The sequence below is a fragment of the Lipotes vexillifer genome, unplaced genomic scaffold (genome assembly GCF_000442215.2).
Source record: "Lipotes vexillifer unplaced genomic scaffold, Lipotes_vexillifer_v1.1 scaffold617, whole genome shotgun sequence".
In the NCBI taxonomy this organism is placed as follows: domain Eukaryota; kingdom Metazoa; phylum Chordata; class Mammalia; order Artiodactyla; family Lipotidae; genus Lipotes; species Lipotes vexillifer.
This window is the reverse complement of record NW_006771417.1, coordinates 181,497-208,975: the sequence shown is the minus strand read 5'-3', so window position 1 is coordinate 208,975 and position 27,479 is coordinate 181,497. Positions and strand designations below refer to the sequence as shown.

Here is a 27,479-nt window from a genome sequence, read left to right as displayed (position 1 = left end):
ACAAAGTACCGAGCTGATCTCCCTGTGCTACGTGCCTGCTTCCCACTAGCTATCTATTTTAAACTTGGTAGTGTATATAAGTCCATACCACTCTCTCACTTTGTCCTAGCTTACCCTTCCCCCTCCCCGTGTCCTCAAATCCATTCTGTACATCTGCCTCTTAATTCCTGTCCTGCTCCTAGGTTCTTCAGAAAAAAAAAATTTTTTTTTTTAGATTCCATATATATGTGTTAGTATACGGTATTTGTTTTTCTCTTTCTGACTTACTTCACTCTATATGACAGACTCTAGGTCCATCCACCTTACTACAAATAACTCAGTTTCATTTCCTTTTATGGCTAAGTAATATTCCATTGTATATATGTGCCACATCTTCTTTATCCATTCATCTGTCGATGGACACAGGTTGTTCCATGTCCTGGCTATTGTAAATAGAGCTGCAATGAACATTGTGGTACATGACTCTTTTTGAATTATGGTTTTCTCATGGTATATGCCCAACACTGGGATTGCTGGGTCATATGGTAGTTCTATTTTTGGTTTTTCAAGGAACCTCCATGCTGTTCTCCATAGTGGCTGTATGAATTTACATTCCTAACAAAAGTGCAAGAGGGTTCCATTTTCTCCACACCCTCTCCAGCATTTATTGTTTGTAGAGTTTTTGATGATGGCCATTAAGACTGGTATGAGGTGATACCTCATTGTAGTTTTGATTTGCTTTTCTCTAATGATTAGTGATGTTGAGCATCCTTTCATGTGTATGTTGGCAATCTGTATGTCTTCTATGGAGAAATGTCTGTTTAGGTCTACCACACATTTTTGTATTGGTTGTTTGTTTATTTGATATTTAGCTGGCTGCATGAACTGCTTGTATATTTTGGAGATTAATGCTTTGTCAGTTGCTTCATTTGCAAATATTTTCTCCAATTCTGAGGGCTGTCTTTTCACCTTGTTTATGGTTTCCTTTGCTGTGCAAAAGCTTTTCAGTTTCATTAGGTCCTATTTGTTTATTTTTGTTTTTACTTCCATTTCTCTAGGAGGTGGGTCAAAAAGGATCTTGCTGTGATTTATGTCATAGAGTGTTCTGCCTATGTTTTCCTCTAAGAGTTTTATAGTGTCTGGCCATATATTCAGGTCTTTAATCCATTATGAGTTTATTGTTGTGTAGGTGTTAGGGAGTGTTCTAATTTTATTCTTTTACATGAAGCTGTCCAGTTTTCCCAGCATCAATTCTGAACAGGCTATCTTATCTCCATTGTATATTCGTGCCTCCTTTATCAAAGATCAGGTGACCATATGTGTGTGGATTTATCTCTGGGATTTCTATCCTATTCCATTGATCTATATTTCTGTTTTTGTGTCAGTACCATACTGTCTTGATTACTGTAGCCTTATAGTATAGTCTGAAGTCAGGGAGCCTGATTCCTCCAGCTCCGTTTTTCTTTCTCAAGATTGATTTGGCTATTCGGGATCTTTTGTGTTTGCATACAAATTGTGAAATTTTTTGTTCTAGTTCTGTGAAAAATGCCATTGGTAGTTTGATAGGGATTACATTGAATCTGTAGGTTGCTTTGGATAGTATAGTCATTTTCACAATGTTGATTCTTCCAACCCAAGAACATGGTATATCTCTCCATCCGTTTGTGTCATCTCTAATTTTTTTTTTCAGTGTCTTACAGTTTTCTGCACACAGGTCTTTTGTCTCCTTAGGTAGGTTTATTCCTACATATTTTATTCTTTTTGTTGCAGTGGTAAATTGGAGTATTTCTTTAATTTCTCTTTCAGATTTTTCATCATCAGTGTATAGGAACGCAAGAGATTTCTGTGCATTAATTTTGTATCCTGCTACTTTACCAAATTCATTGATTAGCTCTAGTAGTTTTCTGCTAGCATCTTTAGGATTCTCTATATATACTATCATGTCATCTGCAAACAGTGACAGTTTTACTTCCTCTTTTCCTACTTGGATTCCTTTTATTTCTTTTTCTTCTCTGATTGCTGTGGCTAAAACTTCCAAAACTATGTTGAATAAGAGTGGTGAGATTGGCAACCTTGTCTTGTTCCTGATCTTAGTAGAAATGGTTTCAGTGTTTCACCATTGAGAAAAATGTTGGCTGTGGGTTTGTCATATATGGCCTTTATTAGGTTGAGGTAAGTTCCCTCTATGCCTACTTTCTGGAGGTTTTTTATCATAACTGGGTGTTGAATTTTGTTGAAAGCTTTTTCTGCATCTATTGAGATGATCATGGTTTTTCTCCTTCAGTTTTTTAATATGGTGTAGCACATTCATTGATTTGCATATATTGAAGAATCCTTGCATTCCTGGGATAAACCCCACTTGATCATAGTGTATGATCGTTTTAATGTACTGTTGGACTCTGTTTGCTAGTATTTTGGTGAGAATTTTCACATCTATGTTCATCATTGATATTGACCTGTAGTTTTATTTTCTTGTGACATCATTGTCTGGTTTTTGTGTCTGGTTGATGGTGGCCGCATAGAATGAATTTGGAAGTATTCCTCCCTCTGCTATATTTTGGAAGAGTTTGAGGATAGGTGTTCACTCTTCATTAAATATTTGATAGAATTCGCCTGTGAAGCTATCTGGTCCTGGGCTTTTGTTTGTCGGATGATTTTTAATCACAGTCTCAATTTCAGTGATTGTGAATGGTCAGTTTATATTTTCTGTTTCTTCCTAGTTCAGTCTCAGAAAGTTATGCTTTTCTAAGAATTTGTTCGTTTCTTCCAGGTTGTTGATGTTATTGGCATACAGTCGCTTGTAGTAATCTCTCATGATCCTTTGTATTTCTGCAGTGTCAGTTGTTCCTTCTCCTTTTTCATTTCCAGTTCTATTATTTTGAGTCTTCTCCCTTTGTTTCTTGATGAGTCTGGCTAATGGTTTATCAATTTTGTTTATCTTCACAAAGAACCAGCGTTTAGTTTTATTGATCTTTGCTCTTGTTCCCTTTGTTTCTTTTTCTTTTATTTCTGATCTGATCATTATGATTTCTTTCCTTCTGCTAACTTTGGGGGGTTTTGTTATTCTTTCTCTAAATGCTTTAGGTGTAAGGTTAGGTTGTTTATTTGAGATTTTTCTTGTTTCTTAAGGTAGTATTGTATTGCTATAAACTTCCTTCTTAGAACTGCTTTTGCTGAATCCCATAGGTTTTGGGTTGTCGTGTTTTCATTGTCATTTGTTTCTAGGTATTTCTTGATTTCCTCTTTGATTTCTTCAGTGATCTCTTGGTTATTTAGTAGTGTGTTGTTTAGCGTCCATGTGTTTGTAATTTTTACAGATTTTTTCCTGTAATTGGTATGTAGTCTCATAGCATTGTGGTCACAAAAGATACCTGATACAATTTCAGTTTTCTTAAATTTCCCAAGGCTTGATTTGTGATCCAAGATATGATCTGTCCTTGAGAACGTTCCATGAGCACTTGAGAAGAAAGTGTATTCTGTAGTTTTTGGATAGAATGTCCCATAAATATCAATTAAGTCCATTTTATTTAACGTATCATTTAAAGCTTGTGTTTCTTTCTTTATTTTCATTTTGGATGATCTGTCCATTGGTGAAAATGGGGTGTCAAAGTCTCCTACTATGATTGTGTTACTGTCAATTTCCCCTTTTATGGCTGTTAGCATTTGCCTTATGTATTGAGGTGCTCCTATGTTGGGTGCATAAATATTTCAATTGTTATATCTTCTTGGATTGATCCCTTGATCATTATGTAGTGTCCTTGTTTGTCTCTTGTATTAGTCTTTATTTTAAAGTCTGTTTTGTCTGATATGACAATTGCTACTCCAGCTTTCTTTTGGTTTCCATTTGCATGGAATATCTTTTTCCATCCCCTCACTTTCAGTCTGTATGTGTCCCTAGGTCTGAAGTGTGTCTCTTGTAGACAGCATATATACAGGTGTTTTTTTTGTATCCATTCAGCCAGTCTATGTCTTTTGGTTGTAGCATTTAATCCATTTACATTTAAGGTAGTTATTGATATGTATGTTCCTATTACCATTTTCTTAATTGTTTTGGTTTTGTTATTGTAGGTCTTTTCCTTCTCTTGTTTTTCTTTCCTATAGCAGTTCCTTTAGCATTTGTTGTAAAGTTGGTTTGATGGTTCTGAATTCTCTTAGCTTTTGCTTGTCTGTAAACATTTTACTTTCTCCATGGAATCTGAATGAGATCCTTGCTGGGTTGGGTAATCTCGTTTGTAATTTTTTCCCTTTCATCACTTTAAATATGTCCTGCCAGTCCCTTCTGGCTTGCAGAGTTTCTGCTGAAAGGTCAGCTGTTAACCTTATGGGGATTCCCTTGTATGTTATTTGTTGCTTTTCCCTTTCTGCTTTTAATATTTTTTCTTTGTATTTAATTTTTGATAGTTTGATTAATATGTGTCTTGGTGTGTTTCTCCTTGGATTTATCCTGCATGGGACTCTCTGTGCTTCCTGGATTTGATTGCCTTTTTCCTTTCCCATATTAGGGAAGTTTTCAACTATAGTCTCTTCAAATATTTTCTCAGTCCCTTTTTTGTTCTCTTATTCTTTTGGGACACCTATAATTCAAATGTTGGTGCAATTAGTTTTGTCCCAGACATCTGAGCCTGTCCTCAATTCTTTTCTTTCTTTTTTCTTTATTCTGCTCTGTGATAGTTATTTCCACTATTTTATCTTCTAGGTCACTTATCCGTTCTTCTGCCTCAGTTATTCTGCTATTGTTTCCTTCCAGATAATTTTTAATTCCATTTATTTTGTTGTTCATCATTGTTTATCTTCTCTTTGGTTCTTCTAGGTCGTTGTTAAATGTTTCTTTCATTTTGTCCATTCTATTTCCAAGATTTTGGATCATCTTTACTATCATTACTCTGAATTATTTTTCAGGTAGACTGACTGTTTCCTCTTCATTTGTTTGGTCTGGTGGGTTTTTACCTTGCTCCTTCATGTGCTGTGTATTTCTCTCTCTTCTCATTTTGCATAACTTACTGTGTTTGTGGTCTCCTTTATGTGGGCTGCAGGTTCATAGTTTCCATTGTTTTTCGTGTCTGCTCCCAGTGAGTAAGGTTGGTTCAGTGGGTGTGTAGGCTTCCTGGTGGAGCAGACTGGTACCTGTGTTCTAGTAGATGAGTCTGGAACTTGTCTTTCTGGTGGGGAGGACTGTGCCTAGTGGTGTGCTTTGGCATGTCTGTGAACTTATTTTGATTTTAGGCAGCCTTTCTGCTAATGGGTAGGGTTGTGTTCCTGTCTTTCTGGTTTTTTGGCATGGGGTGTCCAGCACTGGAGCTTGCTGGTCATTGAGTGGAGCTGGGTGTTAGTATCGAGACGGCGATCACTGGGAGCACTCTCACTGATTGATATTCCATGTAGCTGGGAGGTCTCTGGTGGTCCAGTGTCCTGAGCTCGGCTGTCCCATCTAAGATGCTTATGCCTCACACCCAGCCAGAGCACAAAGACCCTGTCATTCACACAGCTCAGAAGAAAAGAGGGGGAAAAATACAAAGAAAGAAAAAAATAAAATATTTAAAGTTATTACAATAAAAAAAAAATATTAAATCTAAAAAAGTAATAAAGAAAGAAGAAAGAAAGAAGAGAGTTACCAAACCAATAAACAAAACCACCAAGGGTAACAAGCACTAAAATGTATAGTAAAAAAAAAAAACGGAAGACAGAACCCTAGGACAAATGGTAAAAGCAACCCTATATGCACAAAATCACACAGATAAGCATACACATACACACACTCACAAAATGGAAAAAGAAAAAATTATATATATATATTAAAAAAAGGAAAGAGAGCAACCGAATCAATAAATAAATCTACCAATGATAATAAGTTCTAAGTACTAAACTAAAATAAAAATAAAACCAGAAACAGATTAGATGCAGAAAGCAAACCCCAAGTCTACAGTTGCTCCCTAAGTCCACCGCCTCAATTTTGGGATGATTCGTCATCTATTCAGGTATTCCACAGATGCAGGGTACATCAAGTTGATTGTGGAGGTTTAGTCCGCTGCTCCTGAGGCTGCTTGGAGAAATTTCTTTTTCTCTTCTTTGTTCGCACAGCTCCCAGGGTTCAGCTTTGGATTTGGCCCGGCCTCTGCATATAGGTCCCCCTGTTGCATCTGTTCTTCACCCAGACAGGAGGGTGTTAAAGAAGCGGCTGATTAGGGGGCTCTGGCTCACTCAGGTCAGGGGGAGGGAGGGTTATGGAATGCAAGGCGAGCCTTTAGCGGCAGAGGCCTGCGTGACGTTGCAACAGCCTGAGGCACGCGTGTGCTCTCCTAAGGAAGTTGTCCCTGGGTCACGGGACCCTGGCAGTGGTGGGCTACACAGGCTCCCAGGAGGGGAGGTGTGGATAGTGACCTGTGCTTGCACACAGGCTTCTTGGTGGCTGCAGCAGCAGCCTTAGCATTTCATGCCCATCTCTGCTGTCCGCGCTGATAGCCGTGGCTTACGCCCATCTCTGGAGCTCATTTAGGCAGTGCTCTGAATCCCCTTTCCTCGCACACACAGAAACAATGGTCTCTTGTCTCTTAGGCAGTTCCAGACTTTTTCCTGGCCTCTGTTCCAGCTAGCACACCCCCCTTCAGGCTGTGTTCACGCAGCCAACCCCAGTCCTCTCCCTGGGATCTGACCTCTGGATTCCGAACCTTAGCTCCCAGCCCCCACTCACCTCAGTGGGTGAGCAGACAAGCCTCTCAGGCTGGTGGGTGCTGGTCAACAGCGATCCTCTGTGCAGGAATCTCTCTGCTTTGCCCTCTGCACCCCTGTTGCTGTGCTCTCCTCTGTGGCTCTGAAGCTTCCCCCCTGCCCACCCCCATCTCTGCCAAACTTGCCTAGTGTGTGGAAAGTTTTCCTCCTTCACAGCTCCCTCTGAGAAATGCCGGTCCCATCCCTATTCTTTTGTCTCTATTTTTTCTTTTTTCTTTTACTCTACCTAGGTACGTGGGGAGATTCTTGCCTTTTAGGAAGTCTGAGGTCTTCTGCCAGTGTTCAGTAGGTGTTTCGTAGGAGTTGTTCCACATGTAGATGTATTTTTGATGTATTTGTGGGGAGGAAGGTGATCTCTATGTCTTACTCCTCCACCATCTTGAGAGTCCTCCCCTCCGTCTTTTTTTGACTAGTGTTGACATGATATATCTCTTTACATTTTTTTCTTTTAACTCATCATGTCTTTATTTTGACGTTTGTTTTTATAGTCAATGTATAGTTGATCTTGCTTTTTTTTAATTGAAACTGTTATTCTGTACCTCTTACTTCCAGTGTTTAGACGATTTACATTTAATTTGGTTAGCGATATATTTAGATTTTGTGATATTGCTATTTGTTTTATAACTGTCCCATCTATTTTAATTTCCTTTTTACTTTTTTATGCTTTCTTTCGGATTGAGTAAATTTAATTATTTTCTTTTATCTTCTTTGGTGTCCTATTGGCTGAAACACATTGTTTTGTTATTTAAATGGTTGCTGTAGGATATATAGTATATTTCTTTAACTTATCACAGTCTGCCTTCAATTGTTATTATATTATTTCATGCATAGAATAAGACCTATCAATATTATATGTCATTTCTCCTCTCTTGGGCTTTAAGCTATCATTGTCAAATATTTTATTTATAAATTTTTTATAAACACCAAAAAACATAGCTATTGTCTTTTTGTTAAACAGTCCAGATACGTTCAAATAATAAAGAATATGTCTTATTCATCATTATAGTTACTATTTCTGGTGTTCATTCTTTTTTGTAGACACATATATCTACCTGTTAATATTTTCCTTTTCTTCAGTGATATTCTTTATTTCTTATCATGTGGGTGTGCTGCTGCTAAATTCTTTCAGCTTTTAATTTTGGAAATCATCTCTATTTCACCTTTTTTTTTTAAAGGAGACTTTCACTGGGTATAGAATTTTATTTTGAATAGTTTTAAATTTTCTTTCAGAAATTTCAAGTTGTTGCTCCATTGTATTCTCAATTGCCTTTTTCCAACGAGAATTCTTCTGCCATCCTAGTATTCATTCTTCTGTACAGAAATATATCTTTTCTCTCTGGATGCTTTTAAAATTTTTCATTTTTTTCCTGGTTTTGAAAAATTTGATTATGTTGAGCCTTGGTGTAGTTGTCTTCATGTTACTTGTGCTTGAGGTTTTGGGGGGTGGGGGTGGGAATCTGTGGATTTATAGTTTTCAGAAAATTTGGAATATTTTCACCCATTATATTTGCAAATATTCCCTCCCCTTTCTTCAGAGACTCCAATCACGCAATTGTCCACTGTGTCTTTTCTACTTTTTGAATATATGGTATACAGTTATAACTGTCTTAATGCAGTGTTCTGCCAAGTCTATCATCTGTGTCAGTTCTGTATTAGTTTTAGTTGGTTGACTTCCTCATTTTTGGCTGTGTTTTGGCACTTCTCTGCATGTCTAAAAATTTTTGATTGTATGTTGGATGTCATTAATTTTCCCTTGTTTGTGAATTTTTGTATTTTTTAAATATTCTTGGATTTGGTTCTGAAATGCAGTTATGTTACTTGGAATCAGATTTATACTTTTACTTCTTGATAAAATGATGAAAATCATTTGTTAGGCAAATGTAAAATAGTGTTCACTATGGCTAATTATTCTCTAGTGAAGCAAGACTCCCTGAATTCTCTACTCAATGTCCCAAGAACTTTTCTAATTTTGTTGGTAAGAACAGGCACTATTCCTGGTTCTATATGAATGCTAGGCATTGTTTCCTTTAGTTATTGCAGGTGGTTCGTGTCTTGGCCTGGAATATTTGCCTCACGCACATGCACTGCTGATCAGTATGCTGAAATTTTGAAGGGCTCCCTCTGCAGATCTCTGGGGGGATTCCTTTGTGTAGTCTTGAGCACTTGGCATGGGCCAAGCCAAGACTGTGGCTAGAGGTCTTCTTCCAGTTTTCTGTGTTCTTTAAAAGTATTTTAACTTTGCTGACTTCCTTAACACAGCAATTCTCCATCCCACCTCCCAGTCTATCTTAACTTTTCCTGTGTGCTTCCAAAGCATCTTGTGTCCACTCCTGTTAAGAAACTCAATACTATCTTATAAAAGTATCTGTTCATTTGTCTGTCTCCCTTGAGGGAAAAATAGTTGATTTGTACATTTCTATATCCCTAGTACCTAGTAGGAGTTAACAGTATTTGCTGTTGGATGAATGAGACCAAATTCTCAATCATTTCTGTAACTCAGATATAGGAGTACAGTATTGGAATCTGAAAGGCTAATGAAAGAAACAGGTATACTTGGAAGTTTCAAATAGGATTCCAATAATGAGATTCAAGTATCAGATATTGTGAGTAAGTGAATCAGCTTCCTCTCCTAGGTGGTTCAGGTTTTATCTACTAGTAATATCAAATATTAAATAAATATATTGTAGAGTATTTTATGTTCAAAAGTAACTGAGAGTTAAAAAAAAAAAAAAATCCCTCTCCTCTTTACCAAAGCAACCATGGTGTTTCTTTGATGCAGTTGAACTGCGTTCTCTGTGGGCTCCTAAATTATGTTGTATGATTTCCAAAAGGTCTTTATTCATAAGATAAGCCTTAACCCCAAGAACTAGATGATTGTGCACATAGGGGCTGAGGAAGTGTGAGTAGAAGGGTAGTAAAAATGCAAATTTTTATAGGCCTTTCTGTCTTCTGACCAAGGCTATCCTTTCACGTTTAGACCCTGTGCTGTTATCAGCTCTAGAGAATTGTTGATCCTTTTTTTTTTTTTATTCTGATAACACATGGGCCATAATTTTGTTTTTTGAAAACGTCTGGTTTTTAAAAGGCTCTGAAGCTTTTGTCAAAAACTGAGCTCAGGTTGACACTACTCTTCTCCCTGTGGCTGTTTCTAGTTCTGTGAAACGCTTGTTCTTTGTGCTCAGAATATTCTCTCTTTGAAAGAATACTCTGCCTCCTTCCTTAAATACTTAGCCTGGAAGCAGTTATTTGGCTGTCATCTCCCCTGAGTATGTTCCCTTTCAAGAAGGAATCTAATGATTGTTAAAGGTCTTGGCACTTGTTCTATGGGGGGGCAGGGATAGTCTTCTACAAAGTTATTATCTCACTTGATAGCTACGTAGTTTGTGCCATTCCTGGAAAACATGATTTTATACTTGATTTGGGAAATAAAAGCAGATTAAACGGACACAGATTTCAGGTAGTTTAAAGTCACTTTATATGGATTAAGGAAGGCTAATCTTCAAACATACTCTTAAATCAGGGTTAAGACCCAAACTTCAAGATGCTCATTTGATTGTGGCTGTTTCTCAGTTGGTTCAATATCATTAGGTGAGCTTAGTGACAGATTCTGAAGTAGAAATCTGAACAGGTAATGAGTAACATCCAATCTTCATGTAAGCCAATTGTTTTACAGAAAAGATTAATTAAAAGAAGTAGTAACTAAATTTAAATCAAGCAAGGCCAAGCCTCTATCCTGAGTTTAAATCCCTGACCCATTTTTTTCCTCCTGGATACAATATAGAAATTTGAATTGGATAAATATCTCCACCAGAAAAAAAATGAGTTAAGAATTGCATTTAGAACTTTAAATTAAATCTTTTCACAGTAACAGGTGTTCTTTACTGAAACAAGTTCATTTCACCCAGTGTATTTAATCACACCAATTTTCAGGAATGAGAGTAAATATGTTTTATAAGTGAGAGGGCTGGGGACAGTGCGTGGAGGAAAGTACATCCCATAACTGCCTCTCCCTTTATACACATTTATATATTGCACATTTTCCCCATTTATGTTTTCACAGGCACAGAGATGATTGCAAATACATACCCAGGGTGGTCTTTGTCAGGACTGGGGTCCAACTTTGCAGCACATTTCTGCAGTGACTGTGACAAGCTTTGATAAATAACCCAGTTGACAACTAAATTTATCTTGGAGCAGAGAATAGAATTGATGGAGAAGTTGCTTTTACTCTCCCTATCCAAAAATTCACCTTTGTACCCAGGACAAAGTTTAAAAAGGAAGTTTTGGAATGGAAAATGATTTATTACTTATTCATAGTGTCCTTTCTTCTTTTGTCCACAGAGACTGAAAGAATTAAAGCAACGTGAATTTGCTAGAAATGTAGCTTCCAAGTCATGGAAAGATGAAAAGAAACAAGAAAAAGCACTTAAGCGACTTCATCAGCTGGCTGAGTTAAGGCAACAGTCTGAATGGTAAGAATTAAAGGTGCCTAAGATGGTTCAAAACTCTCTTCAACTTCTGGGGAAATTTCAGTGATAAATTTACTTGGTTCACTATAACAACGTAAACAAATTATAATCAACAGATATATCTGAAGGCAAATGTTCCTAATAGTTAAAAGTCTATAAATTAATGACTTTGACATCTGGGTTTTTTTCTTTCCCAATATTGTTAATGTGTTCTTTAATGAAATGATCCAGGAATGATTCTAATATACTAGCATTTATTCTATCCAGGTGATTTATATGGATCTATATATCTCTTTCTAATTATTTTGAGTTTTGTAATATTAATTTTGAAAACCATAAATAGCAATGCATCTTTTTGGGGAGGAACTAAATCTTCTGTGCATTCTTCTGCACACACCTGAAACTAGAATAAATGGCACTATCATTGTCTGGATGACAAGCAAGATGTAATTAATGCAGTTAAATTTACCACACAGTACCGTTTAAGTTGACAATTATAACAAGCATTATACTAATCCATTCTTGTAGCTGAAAAGTAGAAGTTTTATATGAGCTTAGAACTGCTGAACGTTTTGAAGTGAGGAGATTGTTACCTGGAACTCAATTACATTTGCAGATTGTGATTTGTGTTCATATGAATCATAATGTAGAACACTAATATAGCTAATTAATGTAGTTGACAGCATTCTGGTGAACTGTAACACTTATAGCTCTGTGCCAGAATTTAAACTCCTGTTGTTTAAATGAAAAACAATATACAGGACTTCCCTGGTGGTGCAGTGGTTAAGAATCCGCCTGCCAATGCAGGGGACACGGATTCGAGCCCTGGTCCAGGAAGATCTCACATGCTGCAGAATAACTAAGCCTGTGTGCCACAACTACTGAGCCTTTGCTCTAGAACCCGTGAGCCACAACTACTGAGCCTGCATGCCACAACTACTGAAGCCCATTTGCCTAGAGCCCATGCTGTGCAACAAGAGAAGCCACCGCCATGAGAAGCCCGCACACCACAACGAAGAGTAGTCCCTGCTGACCACAACTAGAGAAAGCCCACATGCAGCAACAAAGGCCCAAAGTAGCCAAAAATAAATAAATAAATTTATAAAAAAAGAAAAAGAAAAATGATATACAATAAGCTTGGGAGTGAACAACTCGATTATATTAGCATAAAATATTAGACCTCATATTTACTTTTAAGAAAGTATTTATTTTTTAGGATCAATTATGAGTAAAGACACAGTATTCAGCCTTCAAATATTCATGTATTTGCACCACTGTCTTAGAGTAATTTAATTTGCCTATAAAAATATAAGAAAAGATAATCATATTAAAAATAAATGAGAAATTTTGTATAAAGAAAAAATAAAGGTTGGAAGACCATGGGTCCAGAGGTGAGGTTAATACAAAAATGCATGCTCTTAGGGAGCATATGATCATAGAAACAGGACACATATCTGGTACCGAACTTTTTACTTGCCAACACAATGAAGATCGTAAAATATGTTATTCAAACACATTGTCAATAAGATATCAGACAGCCCTTGTCAAAACAGGACTTAGAAGGAAAAGTCTAATGGTTATTAGGTGGCATGCAGGAGAAAATTGAGGGAAGATATTTAATTCCCGGGTGATTAATTATGAGGTACAAAAAAACTGAAAAAATAAGACAAGCCTCACTATAGAGATACACACTTTAGATAGGTTCTTTAAGGCCACACAACAGAAAATCTGGGTGGCCTTAATTTAATTTTGGTTCTTCTGTTACTATGCAAGTTGTCACACTTTGACATTTCTCCTTATTGATTCTGTATTTTCTTGTGGAAGAAATAGACAAAGGATCAGAGGAGCCTTAATGATGATGATGGTGATGGTGATGATGCTTTCATTTAGAAGTTCTAAGTTTGTAGATCTACCCATGAAGTGTCTTCCAAAGTAAAAGAAATTAAAAGATATACTCTACTGGGGTTGAGCCGCCCTTTTAAAATCTTATCAATTAAACAGACACAAACCTAGCCATATCCTCTATAGAGTAGGTAGGCTCTCTAAGTCCCAATCTGATCATATTGTTAGGGAAATGATGGGTATTCACATTTCCAGATACATAACTTGGAACTAGGCAAATTACTTCATTCTTTTTCTATTACCTTCCATCTGCACTCCAGGCAATTGTTCTCTCTGATTAAGTAGTCTCATGGCCTAAGGGAAGTCACTTAATAGCATTATGAAATATTTTCATTTTGACAACTGAATTGACAAGTGAAAAAAAAATCACCTGGGTTACTTCTCCCCTGGAAAACCTTTGTCCTTTATTCTCATAATGAGGGCTTCTGAGTAAGATGCTACACATAACAAGAAGGTTCTTCCACGGCCCTGCGGAGAAGAGAGGTGAATTTACTGGTCATAAGAATATTTGAATCAGACTGATGAAAAAAATGATGGCAGAAGACTGTTAATGTATCTTGAAAAGGACAGTCAACCTTGGTCAGCTCTTGGGTAGATCAACCCCATGTGGTTCCTCAGCAAAACTAGTTCTTTTATTGGCGGAGGGGAGAGATTCACTCTGTTTGTAAACTTCTACTATGTGTAAGTCTAAGTATAGTGCATCTTGATATGGACATTTTTTCAAATTTTAAAACCTGTAGGACCACTGATTCTGAGAATATAAAGTTCTTTACATAAGAGCTGGATAATGTGGGACATTAGGAAATTAACATCACTTAAAGAAATCATGTTATTCTGATGCGCTTTGTTTCCTGTTTGGAAAATGTACTTCTTGAACAGGAGAGAATTAAATTGTACATATGCTGAGTTACCAAGAACTAGAAGTTGGGGGGAACTATTGGAGTGGACAATCCATTAATAAGAACTAAAGGGCTAACTAATGTCATTTTAAAATTATAAATAAAAATAATTATGTAAAAAATACAGGAATAAACTAAATGTTCTAGAGGAGACAGTGAAATCATAAATGAGGGTATGACTATAAAGATTAAACCTTTAACTATGTCATAAGGCATAAACTTGAATTAAAATAATAGAATTTTAAATACCACAAAGATAGAAAACTAGGATTTTAAAAAATAATAAAAGTTAATTAGATTTAAAATAGGGGTAGGGCCTTCCCTGGCGGTCCAGTGGTTAAGACTTTTCACTTCCAATGCAGGGGGCTCGGGTTTGATCCCTGGTCAGGGAGCTAAGATCCCACATGCCTTCCAGTGTGGCCAAAAAAGAAAAAAAAATTAAGATAGGGGAAATTAAAGTTTACAAAGCAGTGAGATAAAAGTTTAAAGCATAAAAATAAGAGGTATAAAATATTAATAATGAGGATAAAATGTTAAACTTGTGAAAAAATATAATCATAAGTGTATATTGAACTGTAAAGTGAGAACAAGAATAAGGACAAGGAGAGCAAAATGTAATACAAAAACAATAAGAGCAAAGAGGTTTAAAAATATTTGAAAGAATATAAAAGGAAGAAGCTTACACATATTAGAAAGATAAATGGTAAAAGGAAACAGCAGTACAGGAAAGAATGTTTAGACTAACATAAATCAAAGCAAGAAAATGCACAAAACTGTGCCAGAATAATAAGCAAAAATATTATATTATTAAGGAAAAAAATGGAATACAAAATAGTCAAATATCTGCATCATAATGGAATCAGAAGGGGTGAAGTGATGATATACATACACCAGACTTTTGAAATAATTTTTGCTAAGTGTAGTGCAGATAATATCAGATTGAAGTTCCTAGAGAAGGTAACTTAATACAGATGTATTACTCCTACTTACTCCAAAGTAATGGAAAAGAATCTTTTTGGCACTGAGGCAAAATTCAGTGCTGCAGATATTTCTAAACCTCATCCTTCTATCCACAGGCTACAGGCACCTTTTCAAAAGACCAATAACTATCGTAAACCTCTGTGCTTCCTATTTCTCTTTAAGTTTGAAAGAAATATCCAGTAATCTGTATACCATCTTAGAGTATCTCCATTTCTCATATTAAATATGCCTAAACACCCTCTCTAAAGAATGTAAAACATGATTCATAAAAGAAGATTAATGTGATGAATAAGAGAAAAGCTTTCATTATGAAATAGTTACTGTAAGGAGCAGACACTTTAAAATTTTTTCTGAAATTAGTTTTCCAGAAGATTCAAAGGGGCACTACAACTCTAAAGCTACAGACATTATTAGTTCATGGAGAGAGGACAATCTGAAATTATTAAAGACTGGTGGATAAAATTATTGTTTGTAAATTAAAATTTGTATGGGTATAGTAAACAACATATTGGTCACTGTAAAATATTGAATCCATAAAACAGAAATTAAAAACAATTTTTTTTTCTGAACCAGAACATAAGACTAAAAATACTAGAGTACTGATATAAGTAGTAAGACTGAAAGATATATTCATGAGAGCAAATAAATTTAACTTATAAATTCTAGGATAAGAAACTAGGACAGGGAAGAAGAAATAATCAGAGACGTCAGAGAAGAAAATGTATCTGAGCTGAAGAAAGTTGAATTGAAAGTGCCCAGAAATACTGGCAAAAATTAAACAAAAGAGATCAATTTGTAACTATGGCCTGGTAAAGTATTATATATATATAACACTTATGTGTGTGTGTGTGTGTATATATATATATATATATATATATATATATACACATAATTTGTTGTATGTAATAAATATAACAAAATACATTATATATAAATAAAAAAGAAAATTTACAAAACCATATAAATACATGAGCAGATCTGTTTCAATATGAATAAAAGGAGGCTAATTAAATATGTGTCTGTAATAGTAAACATATAAAGACAGTGAAGCAATGTACATGAAATTTGGTGGACAAAAGGAATGTGATGCCGAAGTTCTATGACAGTTGGCTGAATAGTTAAGTAAAGGCAATAAGAAAGAATTTCTCAGATGGAGGGCTAGGAAAGGACTCCTCCCCGTTAGAATTTAAGCTACATATGGAAAAGATATCAGTTGTTTTAGTACTGTTTACTCAAGCAATAAATGACTGCATAAAAATGAAGTAAAATTTGAAAATAGAAAAAGGCCAACAAAACACATCCAAGAATATGAAAAAAAAAAAAGGAAAAGAAAGCCAACTCAAAGCAAACAAGCAAAGCAGCTCAAAGCAAGGCAGCTCAAAGCAAGAAAAAGGAAAAGAAAGTCAACTCAAAATGATGTGATTTGTATTGCTTTCCCTCCAATAAGATTTGTTTTGTCATAGGGGTTTCATACATAGAACATTAGAGGCATTTTAATCTAAAGAGTTTCATCTCTTGTGTGTATGGCTCTTTCCAGTTTTCTGACTGAATGACTAGTTAAACTCAATAGAATGAATAATCTTTAAAAATCTGTTAAAAGATAAAACATATATGCAAAAAAAGGAGAGAAGAAAAATATTTCGGTGAGTAAGAAGCTAAAAAAAGGATTTCAGACTAATTGAAGGTATTGAGATGGCATGTAAATGTGTATTACTTTCTTATAATTGATCAAATTAATGACAAATCATAAATAAAGAACTAAGCATCCTGTTTCAAAAGGAAACATGAAAGAATTTTAAGACTGAGGAAACAAAAATTATAGAATGCTAGAACTTTAAACAAAAAAAACAAATAAAAGAGATAAGTTTATGCTTTGGAAGTGACTTTTAATTCCATTTTATTTCCTATTTAGGTGAAGGCACTGATTGGAGAACTCTTTGCAAAATAATGTTAAATCTGTATTCCAAAGAATTAGTAGGTTCTGGAGGACATAATGTGATGTAAATGCGATACTTTATTTTCTTTTGCAGCACTAGCATAAGATATTCACCTGCTATTGCTTTTTGCTAATTTCAAAAGAATCCACTTGAGATGCATTTTAGAAATAGCCACTATAAAACATAGATATACTGAGTTATATAAGCATAGTGAAATTGTTACATTACAATAGACATAGTTCATAAATAGTATCAGAACCCATCATCAAACACTATAAAATGTTCACATATAGGTAAGATTTCAAATCTGATGTCTTAATCATTTAAATATTTATTCTATTTACAGTGTTTCTGGAAATGGACCAGCATACAAAGCCCCCAGGGTAGCTATAGAAAAGCAACTCCAGCAAGGAATTTTCCCAGTTAAGAGTGGCAGAAAGGTATCGTGCATGAAGAGTGCTCTTCTCCTTAAAGGAAAGAATCTCTCCAGAAGCATTTCTGATAAACAGCAGTCCACCACACCAAATCAACACCAGTTACAAACGGACAGATGTTTGTTTGGAAATCAGGTACCACAGACATCCTCATATCTTAGCAATGCAAATCACAGGACAGGAGTGTCATTTTCTTTTTCCAAAAAAGTGCATCTAAAATTAGAATCTTCAGCATCAGTTTTCACTGAGAACACAGAAGAAACCCACGACTGTAACAAGTCACCCGTCTATAAAACAAAACAAACCACAGAGAAATGCGTGCGCTGCAGGTTTGCAAATGAAGATACACACCTCACTAAGGAAAAAGATAGAAACGTCTTATCAAGCCATCTGGAAAGTATTTTACACAATACCTTCTCCATAAGTTCTGAAATTTCGCAAGACAAAAATGACTCTGTTGATGAAACACTAGAAGATTCGATTCGCATTCATGCTTCATTCAGTAAATCTAACATTCATCTTTCAGATGTGGATTTTTCTCCTTCCAGCAGAGCAAAGGAAACTAGAAATACAGTGAAGAACACTTCAGAAAGTAATAATCACTCATGCCAAGCAAATGTTTCCTCCAGCCCACCAAACATTTACAAGCACAGTGATGCCAGGATACTTGAATGTTTGGATGAGCTTCCATCAATAGAGCCAAGTGAACAAAGCAGTACAGTTCATCTGAATCCCAACTCCAGAAAGGAGAAGAAAGAAAAATCGTTAGATAAAATAGAAAGAGTTAGCAGAAATGTACAAAGTCTTGTGAGAGAGGCATATCCCCGTGATGTGAAGTCCAAACCACTGCCTTATCTAAACGTACAAAGCAAGGATGGCCATACCACTCTCCAATGGCCTACGGAACTGCTTCTCTTTACAAAAACAGAGCCCTGTATCTCTTATGGCTGCAACCCATTATATTTTGATTTTAAGCTTTCTCGAAACACAAAGGACGGCCATTATCCAGAGGATTTAAAAACAGAATTGCTGAAAGAGCCCTCAGAAGTGAAGACTACAATGGAAAACCAAGTCTCAGGTTTAATTAAAGACCAACAAAAACTGATCCAAGAAGATAATCAGTCTCTGAAACCAAAGATGATGATAGCTAATCCAGATTGGGAAAATTTCCAGAGAAAATATAATTTGGGCTACAACAATTCTGAGCCCAGTGTGAGTGAACATAATTTTAGTGCAAGTGATTTGGAAATGAAAAATCCTGAAGTGCCTGCTTACCTTGATATCTCTCTAAAGAATTGTGTAAGAAAGAATAATAATAGTCATAATGAACTTAAGGAACCTTCAAGGGCCCATTGGCAAAGCTGCCAAAGGGTAATTCTAAATGATGCAAATGAGGGCCTATCTTTTTCTCCTTATATCTCTAGGACTAAAAAACATAAACTGATTTCCTGTGATCCTCATTTGGATTTTGAAGATGGGAATAAATTCACCTGGAATTCTAGTCCTTACACAGTAAGGGGCCACAGTGACCATGGGAAGGACTTCAGTGTAATTTTGAATAGTAACCACATCAGTATGACCAGCAGGGTTTCTGGATGTGGAAAAGCAAGTTACAAGAGAAGTTCTCCAAAGGTGTCTCTGAATACATGTTCTAGCCCTTCAGACACATCCCCTGGCAGTACATCCAGCTTGAGAAGTGCTTGTTCAAAGCATAGATCCAGTGGTCATGGTAGAGGTAAGTTGCTCTACTTTTGTAAAAGAGAACACAACTCAGTCGAAAGGCACAAACGGAAACGCCGAAAGCACAGCTGTCTCTTCTTATCTGATGAGCTAGCAAAGAGTGACTGCTCACAGTCTGAAACCCAGAGTGACAGGGGCTGCAAGTTGTGGGAATCAGTTAAAAATGAAAAATATTCAAAACATGGTTATGGTCACTGCAGAGAAAAATATAAACTGGGCAAAAATCAACAATTTTCAGGGCCAAAATCCAAGAGAATCACCCGTTGTGATTCTAGCTCACGGTTTTCTTGTGCTGGAAACAGTGAAAACCCACCTAATTGCCAGGGACCTCAGCACAGCAGATTGGGCTCTTACTCAAGAGAGAAAATGTATTACTTAAATAAAAGTGAAAGAAGTCAACAGTCTTTGGACAGCCCTCATATTTGTGATCTGGAAAAAGTAAAATCCATGCAATGTAACTCTGGGAATATCAGCTGTCTTCTAAAGAACTGTTCAAGCAGCCCTTCAGAAACCACAGAGTTGGACACTGTAGAAGGAGAGAGGACTCCCCTGACAGCCAAAAGTCTTTTAGAAAGAGTACAAGCCAAGAAATGTCAGGAACAATCAACTCATTTTGAGGTCTCTTCAAACAGCTGCAAAAATGAATCAGAGGCTCCTTCACAAATCCAATGCACAGTGCAATTTACACCACCAGGCTGTAATAGACATGCATTGCCTTTGTCTGAAAAAATACAGAACACAAGTAGAAGAAGAAAGGATAAAGGCAGTGCAGTGCAAAGAACTACTGACAAAGACAAAGTCAAAAATTCCCAGACAAATGATTTTACTGTTTTAGTAGACACTGATTGTGATGATCATCTTTCTAAAGGTACAATTCACGTAGTAGCAGAGACTCAATTACCAAACATGAAAAAGTATCCAACAACAAAAGAACAATCAAAATCACTAATTAGTGAAGTCCAACCTTTTATTCAAAGCTGTGACCCAGTACCAAAAGATTTCCCTGGTGCTTTCTCATCTAATAGATATACTGCTGTTACTGATTCAACAGAGACCAAAGAAGACCAAATAAATCTAGACTTACAGGATGTAAGCATGCATATGAATCAGGTAGAGGGGAATATAAACTCTTACTATGACAGAACTATGCAGAAGCATGACAAAGTAGCAGGTGACTTAGAAGTGTGTCATAAATCTCTCTCTCCCCCATTAATTCAACAGCCCATAACATTTTCTCCTGATGAAATAGATAAATATAAGCTCCTACAGCTACAAGCCCAGCAGCATATGCAGAAACAGCTCCTATCAAAGCATCTTCGAGTTGTGCCTGCTGCAGGGCCCACTGCCTTCTCTCCAGCCTCTGCTGTACAGACAGTTCCAGGTCACCAGCAGGCTTCTATCACCACCATCCACCACACGTTCCTGCAGCATTTTGTTTCTGCTTCCATAAATGCCCATAGCAGTCACCTCCCTATAGCTCATCTGCATCCTCTTTCCCAGCCACATTTTAATCCATTCACATTTTCAACTCTGACTCCAACCATCATCCCTGCACACCCCACTTTCTTCGCAGGTCATCCCCTGCACTTGGTCACTGCTGCTCCCTGCCACCCATCTCACATAACACTTCAGCCCCTGCCCCCTGCAGCATTTATCCCCACATTGTTTGGCCCTCACTTCAACCCGGCCACAACTTCTATCATCCACTTGAATCCTTTAATTCAACCACTGTTTCAAGGTCAAGATCTTTGCCATCATTCTTGCTCCAGTCAGATGCAACCATTAAATGGAGTGAAAGAGGCCTTAAATGTGTCAGCTCACTTGAACTAACAGGTGTTAAAGCCCCTCTTCTGGATAAATAAAAGAAATTGTCACTACCTATAAAATGATGTATTTAAAGTGGTCTGATTATTATAAGATTTAAAATAGTGGTACCAATGCAAAATGTGACCAATATAGGAATACGAACTGAATTGCCAATATTGAAATACAAGCATTTAAAGGATTTCTTTTAATTTGCAAAAATAATTGGACAAATTTAAAGTAGTTTGATGGAAAGATAGAGGGAAACGTGTTAAAGATATTTTTGAATGAGTTCTCACATAATGTTATAAAAAATAGAAAAAAGGCAGATCATTAATATTACAAAGAAAATTAAATGAAACATAGTACTCTATCTTCTAGGTGTTCGTTGAACGAGTGAACAAGTGAATGAATGAATGCATATTTGGTTTTATTTATCAGGTAATAATAAAAGGTCAGTGAAAGAAAATTATGTGTTAAAAATTGTTCGTATGGTTCACTGTCGACTAACCTTTCAATCAATATAATGTTTCAACCAATATAAACTATATTTTCATAGGAACTAAGAGATGGCAAGAAATTTTCTGACTAATTCAAATTGAAAACCACTCTTCAATGCAAAACAGTCTTATGCAGATTGTATGGCTGAGTTTCTGTGGAAGATTGAATTAACTTCATTTCACACACTTCTATGTCAAGAGAATTTTGTAACTGTAAGAATCACCAACATCTAAAATTAATAATGTTTAATTTTTGTATAAGAAAACATATATAAACTATCATTAGTATTTGATAATGCAAAATGAAAAAATAAAGTATACTCAGAGTAATATTTTGTATATATTGGTCAAACTTTCAAATATTATTGGGGCTAAAATGTTAAGTTTTCTTTATTCTCCTACTCAGAAATCTGTGTTCAGCCAACATATGTATAACTGGAGAGGTAAAGCTTTGGAAATGTCAAAAATTTTACATGATATTTATTGAGAAAAATCTTAAAAGTATTCAGTGTATTTTGTTCAATTTTACTAGATATTTATAAAATACCATGAATGATGATGAATAAAATCACCATTCCTATAATTTTGCAAATGATTTTAAACATTCATCCAAAATGTTTTCTGACCCACAGAATTTGCATTTCTTATATCTATATTTCTCAATGGCCCTCCAGTTAAGTTTATTATTTTATATTCTTAAAAGAAAGAAAACTTGTGTGGCTGCTCATTCCCCATAAGCATGGGTTTCAGAGAAAGTCAAATTAAACAGAAATAGAGGTAATCAGTCATCACTACTGTGTGTATGATGATGCAAACTCCTCTACCACTAGAAGATGAGAAGGATGGCTTATACAGCCTTGGCTTCACAGGAATGAGAGCTGTACTTACTGAAGGCCTACTGTGCACCAAGATAGGTTGAGCACTAAGCCCTCATTATCTCATTTAATTTTCACAAATGTATTGATACTTTGAGATCAGTATTATCATTCCTCTGTACAGATGAGGAAAATGAAGTTGAAAGGTTAAGTTCTTAACACTTGCAAACAGTAGGAAAGGACATCTTTGGTGCTGGTGAGGGAGAGATGAAGAGAGAAGAGAGAGAAAGAGAGAGAATAAAGTGAATTAAAAACTCTAACATAAACAACGTAGTTTCCTAGATATCACCAGAAACTTGTGGGATGGAAATTTTGACGAGTATGGCAGTGAAAAAGCCCAGCTTATCTAAAAGGAATAGAAAAATGGAAACAAGACATCAAATAGCAAGAAATTCTATACTTGTGTGGAACTCCATAAAAGTGATTGTAAAAGAACATTGATAAACATTGAGTAGATTCAAAAAAAGTGAAATAAATGGAATATTTCTTATAAAAATAGATGACAAATGGCCCAGCACATAAAAAGAAAAGTAATGTGGATGACTGTTTCCTAAAACAGATTACAAAGCTGATATAGCGTCAAGACAGAGTAATTATGGGAATTCACTAGAAGTCTTATTATGAAAAAGACAGCACCTGGTTAATATTTATAATTCTCTTGGTGACAATTTAACCTCTCAGAAGGTTAGAATAGAGAACCTCTACTGGGCACTTAATTTTGACTAACAAGGATAGATTTATATGAACTGATGGCATGGAAATGACTATCTTGTATTATCAGCAATGAAAATGTTCACTGGATATACTTACTGTCTTGGACTAAGGGAAAGCAGACTTCACCATTTAAATAAAAGATAACTTGTACTCCATGGTAGGAAATTATAAAAGTTGTAGCATCATATGAGTAAAGCTACCATTACAAAAGATTCCAATGAGGCAGAAAAATGTAGTCCTTTAAACAGTCCAATATAAACTGAATGAGGAAAACATTCAGAGTAATTGTTCAAGTACCATACATACATAAACAGTAAGACAATAGCTATGGATCAAAAATGAACAGAGATTAAGTTAATGCCTTTTAAATATCCCATTTATTGGGAAAATCAAAAGATTTTTTTTTTGCTTCTGCATACTGCTAGGCAGATGATCTAATAACAACAACAACAGTAATAATAAAGTAGTGTTACTTAAATCTGATTTTGTTTTGTTTTCCCTATTAAGGAGAAAGTTCTTCAAAGTGGAAATTATAGAACCAACATGGATAAGAATTTTGGAACATACAGAGAAAATTATTTCCTTGCCACTTCAAATAAGAAGGCTAGGGCTAAGAGAAGACCAGGTTTCAACAACTCGTTGGGTATGCTTGTCATACTTAAAAGATAGTATGAGAACACTGTGCCTGGGAAAGAAGGTTTCAGAGACAGAATTATGGGAGATAAGGTCAGAGAAAAAATTTTGGAGCAAAATCATGTGGGATCATGCCAACCATTATAATGACTGGCTTCTACTGTGAGTTGGAAACTATTGGATAACTTTAGCAGATGAGCAACATGATTCTTCTTGGATTTTACCAGGGTCATTCAGCTCTTGCATTGTGAATAATCGCTAGGGGAGTGAAGATTGGAGTACGAAGGCCAATTAGTAGGTTGAAATGTTTCAGGCAAGAGAATGCAGTGACTTGCTCAGTGAGAGTCTAATGGAAATGTTGAGATGTGGTGAGACTCTGGATTTGTTTTGAAGGTAGGGCTGAGAAAATGTGCTTCATATTGGGTGTAAGGTATAAGACAAAGAAAGGAATCAGAGGTGATATATCAGTACTTTTTGCACAAGCAGCTAGGGGGATGGATTTACTGATAACTGAAATACAGAATACTGTGGGAGGAACAGGAGAGGAGAGGAGGATTGGTTTAAATATTCTATTTGAGATGCCTGTTAAATATTGAAGTGGAGATATTGAGTTGGTTGTTGGAAATATGAATCTGAAGTTTGAGTAGAGGTGTAAAAAGAACAAATACTTTCAGGAATTATTAATGTATAGAAAGAATCTGAAGCCATTAGCCTGGGTAATACCAACAGGGGTAGGTAGGGTGGATAAAATGTTCAGGGACTGAGCCCTAGTTCACTCTGATTTTAAGAGTGGAAGTAGTAGGAACCATATATCCATTCTTTTTCAGATTTTTTTCCCATTAAAAATGAGACCATGATGAACTTCCAAGTTTCATAGGAAAAAATCAGAACAATGTGTGCCTATAAGGCAAGTAAAGAAAGTGACTCAAAGAAGTGAGAGTGATCAACCCTGTCACATGTTGCTGAGTCAGGTAAGAAGAGGATAGAAAATTAAATATTCTTTTGGTTACGTAGAGCTTGGTTGTTACCTTGACCAGAGACATTGTGGTGAAGTGGGTAGTTGGTGGCAAAAGATAGTAAAATATGTGGGTATTTTATAGAGAGACATTTTATGATTCTTATAAATATCCTTATGGACAATAGTCAGTGCTATATGACAAATGTGCTTTAATTGCTAGTTAAACAACTATACCCCAAGAGTATTGAGACTTTGACTAATTTCATTTTCGAGGGAGGGTTGTAGAGACTGGTTACAAGTCTTTGCATTGTAATCTGTTATATTCAACATTTCATAAAGCGTGGACAAAATCATGGAAGGCATGTCTAACAGATAGGAGGAAAACACAAACCCAAGAGGACCAGGAATGGAGTGAATGGCACAATACCATGTGAAGAATATTCAAAGATCATAAAAATGGGACAAAATTTGAAAGGTGAAATTCAGCACAAATAAATGTCAAATCATACATTTATCTTTAATTAACAGAGTCTTGTACACATAGATTGTTGAGGAGACAGAGCCTAATTCTAGTTCATCAGTAAGATGAAGGGTTTAGTAGATTACAAGCGCCATGGGACCCAATGATGTTAAGAAGCTGGTGAAAAGTTATGAAATATTAGGTTATTCTAAAGGAATTACACAGAATTAGAAAAATGGCATTAAGTTTTTTAAATTACTTTTATTAATATATAATTCATATAACATTAAGGTATAAAAACTAATGATTTGATATTTGCATATATTGTAAAATGATCATCACAATAAGTCCATTTAACATTCATGACCATATGTAGATACAAATTTTCTTTTCATGATGAGTACTTTTATTATTTTTTAACATCTTTATTGGAGTATAATTTCTTTACATTGTTGTGTTAGTTGCTACTGTATAACAAAGTGAATCAGCTATATGTACATGTATATCCCCATATCCCCTCCCTCTTGTGTCTCCCTCCCACCCTCCCTATCCCACCCCTGTAGGTGGACACAAAGCACTGAGCTGATCTCCCTGTGCTATGCGGTTGCTTCCCACTAGCTATCTATTTGATATTTCGTAGTGTATTTATGTCAATGCCACTCTCTCACTTCGTCCCAGCTTACCCTTCCCCCTCCACATGTCCTCACGTCCATTCTCTATGTCTATGTGTTTATTCCTGTCCTGCCCCTAGGTTCCTCAGAACCATTTTCTTTTTTTTTTTTAGACTCCATATATATGTGTTAGCATATTATATTTGCTTTCTCTTTCTGACATATTTCACTCTGTATGACAGACTCTAGGTCCATCCACCTCACTACAAATAACTCAATTTCATTTCTTTTTATGGCTGAGTAATATTCCATTGTATATATATGCCACATCTTCTTTATCCATTCATCTGTGAATGGACACTTAGGTTGCTTCCATGTCCTGGCTATTGTAAATAGAGCTGCAATGAACATTGTGGTACATGACTCTTTTTGAATTATGGTTATCTCAGGGTATACACCCAGTAGTGGGACTGCTGGGTCATATGGTAGTTCTATTTTTACTTTTTTAAGGCACCTCCATACTGTTCTCCATAGTGGCTGTATCAATTTACATTCCCACCAACACTGCAAGAGAGTTCCCTCTTCTACACACCCTCTCCAGCCTTTATTGTTTGTAGATTTTTTGATGATGCCCATTCTGACCACTATGAGGTGATACATAATTGTAGTTTGGATTTGCATTTCTCTAATTATTAGTGATGTTGAGCATCCTTTCATGTGTTTGTTGGCAATCTGTATATCTTCTTTGGAGAAATGGCTATTTAGGTCTTCTGCCCATTTTTTAGATTGGGTTGTTTGCTTTTTGATATTGAGCTGCATGAGCTGCTTGTATATTTTGGAGATTAATGCTTTGTCAGTTCTTCATGTGCAAATATATTCTCCCATTCTAAGGGATGTCTTTTGGTCTTGTTTATGGTTTCCTTTGCTGTGCAAAAGCTTTTCAGTTTCATTAGGTCCCACTTGTTTATTTTTGTTTTTATTTCCATTTCTCTAGGAGATGGGTCAAGAAGGATCTTGTTGTGATTTATGTCACAGAGTTTTCTGCCTATGTTTTCCTCTAAGAGTTTTATAGTGTCTGGGCTTACATTTAGGTCTTTAATTCATTTTGAGTTTATTTTTGTGTATGGTGTTAGGGAGTGTTCTAATTTCATTCTTTTACATGTAGCTGTCCAGTTTTTCCAGCACCACTTACTGTAGAGGCTGTCTTTTCTCCATTGTATACTCTTGCCTCCTTTATCAAAGACAAGGTGACCATATGTGTGTGGGTTTATCTCTGGGCTTTCTATCCTGTTTCCATTGATCTATATTTCTGTTTTTGTGTCAGTACCATACTGTCTTGATTACTGTAGCTTTATAGTATAGTCTGAAGTCAGGGAGCCTGATTCCTCCAGCTCCGTTTTTTGTTCTCAAGATTGCTTTGGCTATTTGGGGTCTTTTGTGTTTCCATACAAATTGTGAAATTTTTTGTTCTAGTTCTGTGAAAAATGCCATTGGTAGATTGATAGGGATTGCACTGAATCTGTAGATTGCTTTGGGTAGTATAGTCATTTTCACAATGTTGATTCATCCAATACAAGAACATGGTATATATTTCCATCTGTTTGTATCATCTTTAATTTATTTCATCAGTGTCATAGATTTCTGCATACAGGTCTTTTGTCTCCTTAGGTAGGATTATTCCTAGGTACTTTATTCTTTTTGTTGCAATGGTAAATGGGAGTGTTCCCTTAATTTTTCTTTCAGACTTTTCATCATTAGCGTATAGGAATGCAAGAGATTTCTGTGCATTAATTTTGCATCCTGCTACTTTACCAAATTCATTGATTAGCTCTAGTAGTTTTCTGGTAGTATCTTTAGG

General features: G+C 35.9%; 1 protein-coding gene across 1 annotated transcript in view; it reads left to right on the top strand.

The window, feature by feature from the left end:
- The window catches only part of ZNF804B (zinc finger protein 804B), a 511,655-nt gene extending 490,733 nt beyond the window's left edge, over positions 1-20,922 (top strand). The window contains exons 3-4 of the mRNA XM_007446742.1: positions 11,047-11,177; positions 17,240-20,922. Of these exons, the coding sequence (XP_007446804.1) occupies positions 11,047-11,177; positions 17,240-20,897 (3,789 nt within the window). The 3' untranslated portion in view covers positions 20,898-20,922. The remainder of the gene's footprint in view (positions 1-11,046; positions 11,178-17,239) is intronic.
- The last annotated feature ends 6,557 nt before the right edge of the window (positions 20,923-27,479 follow it).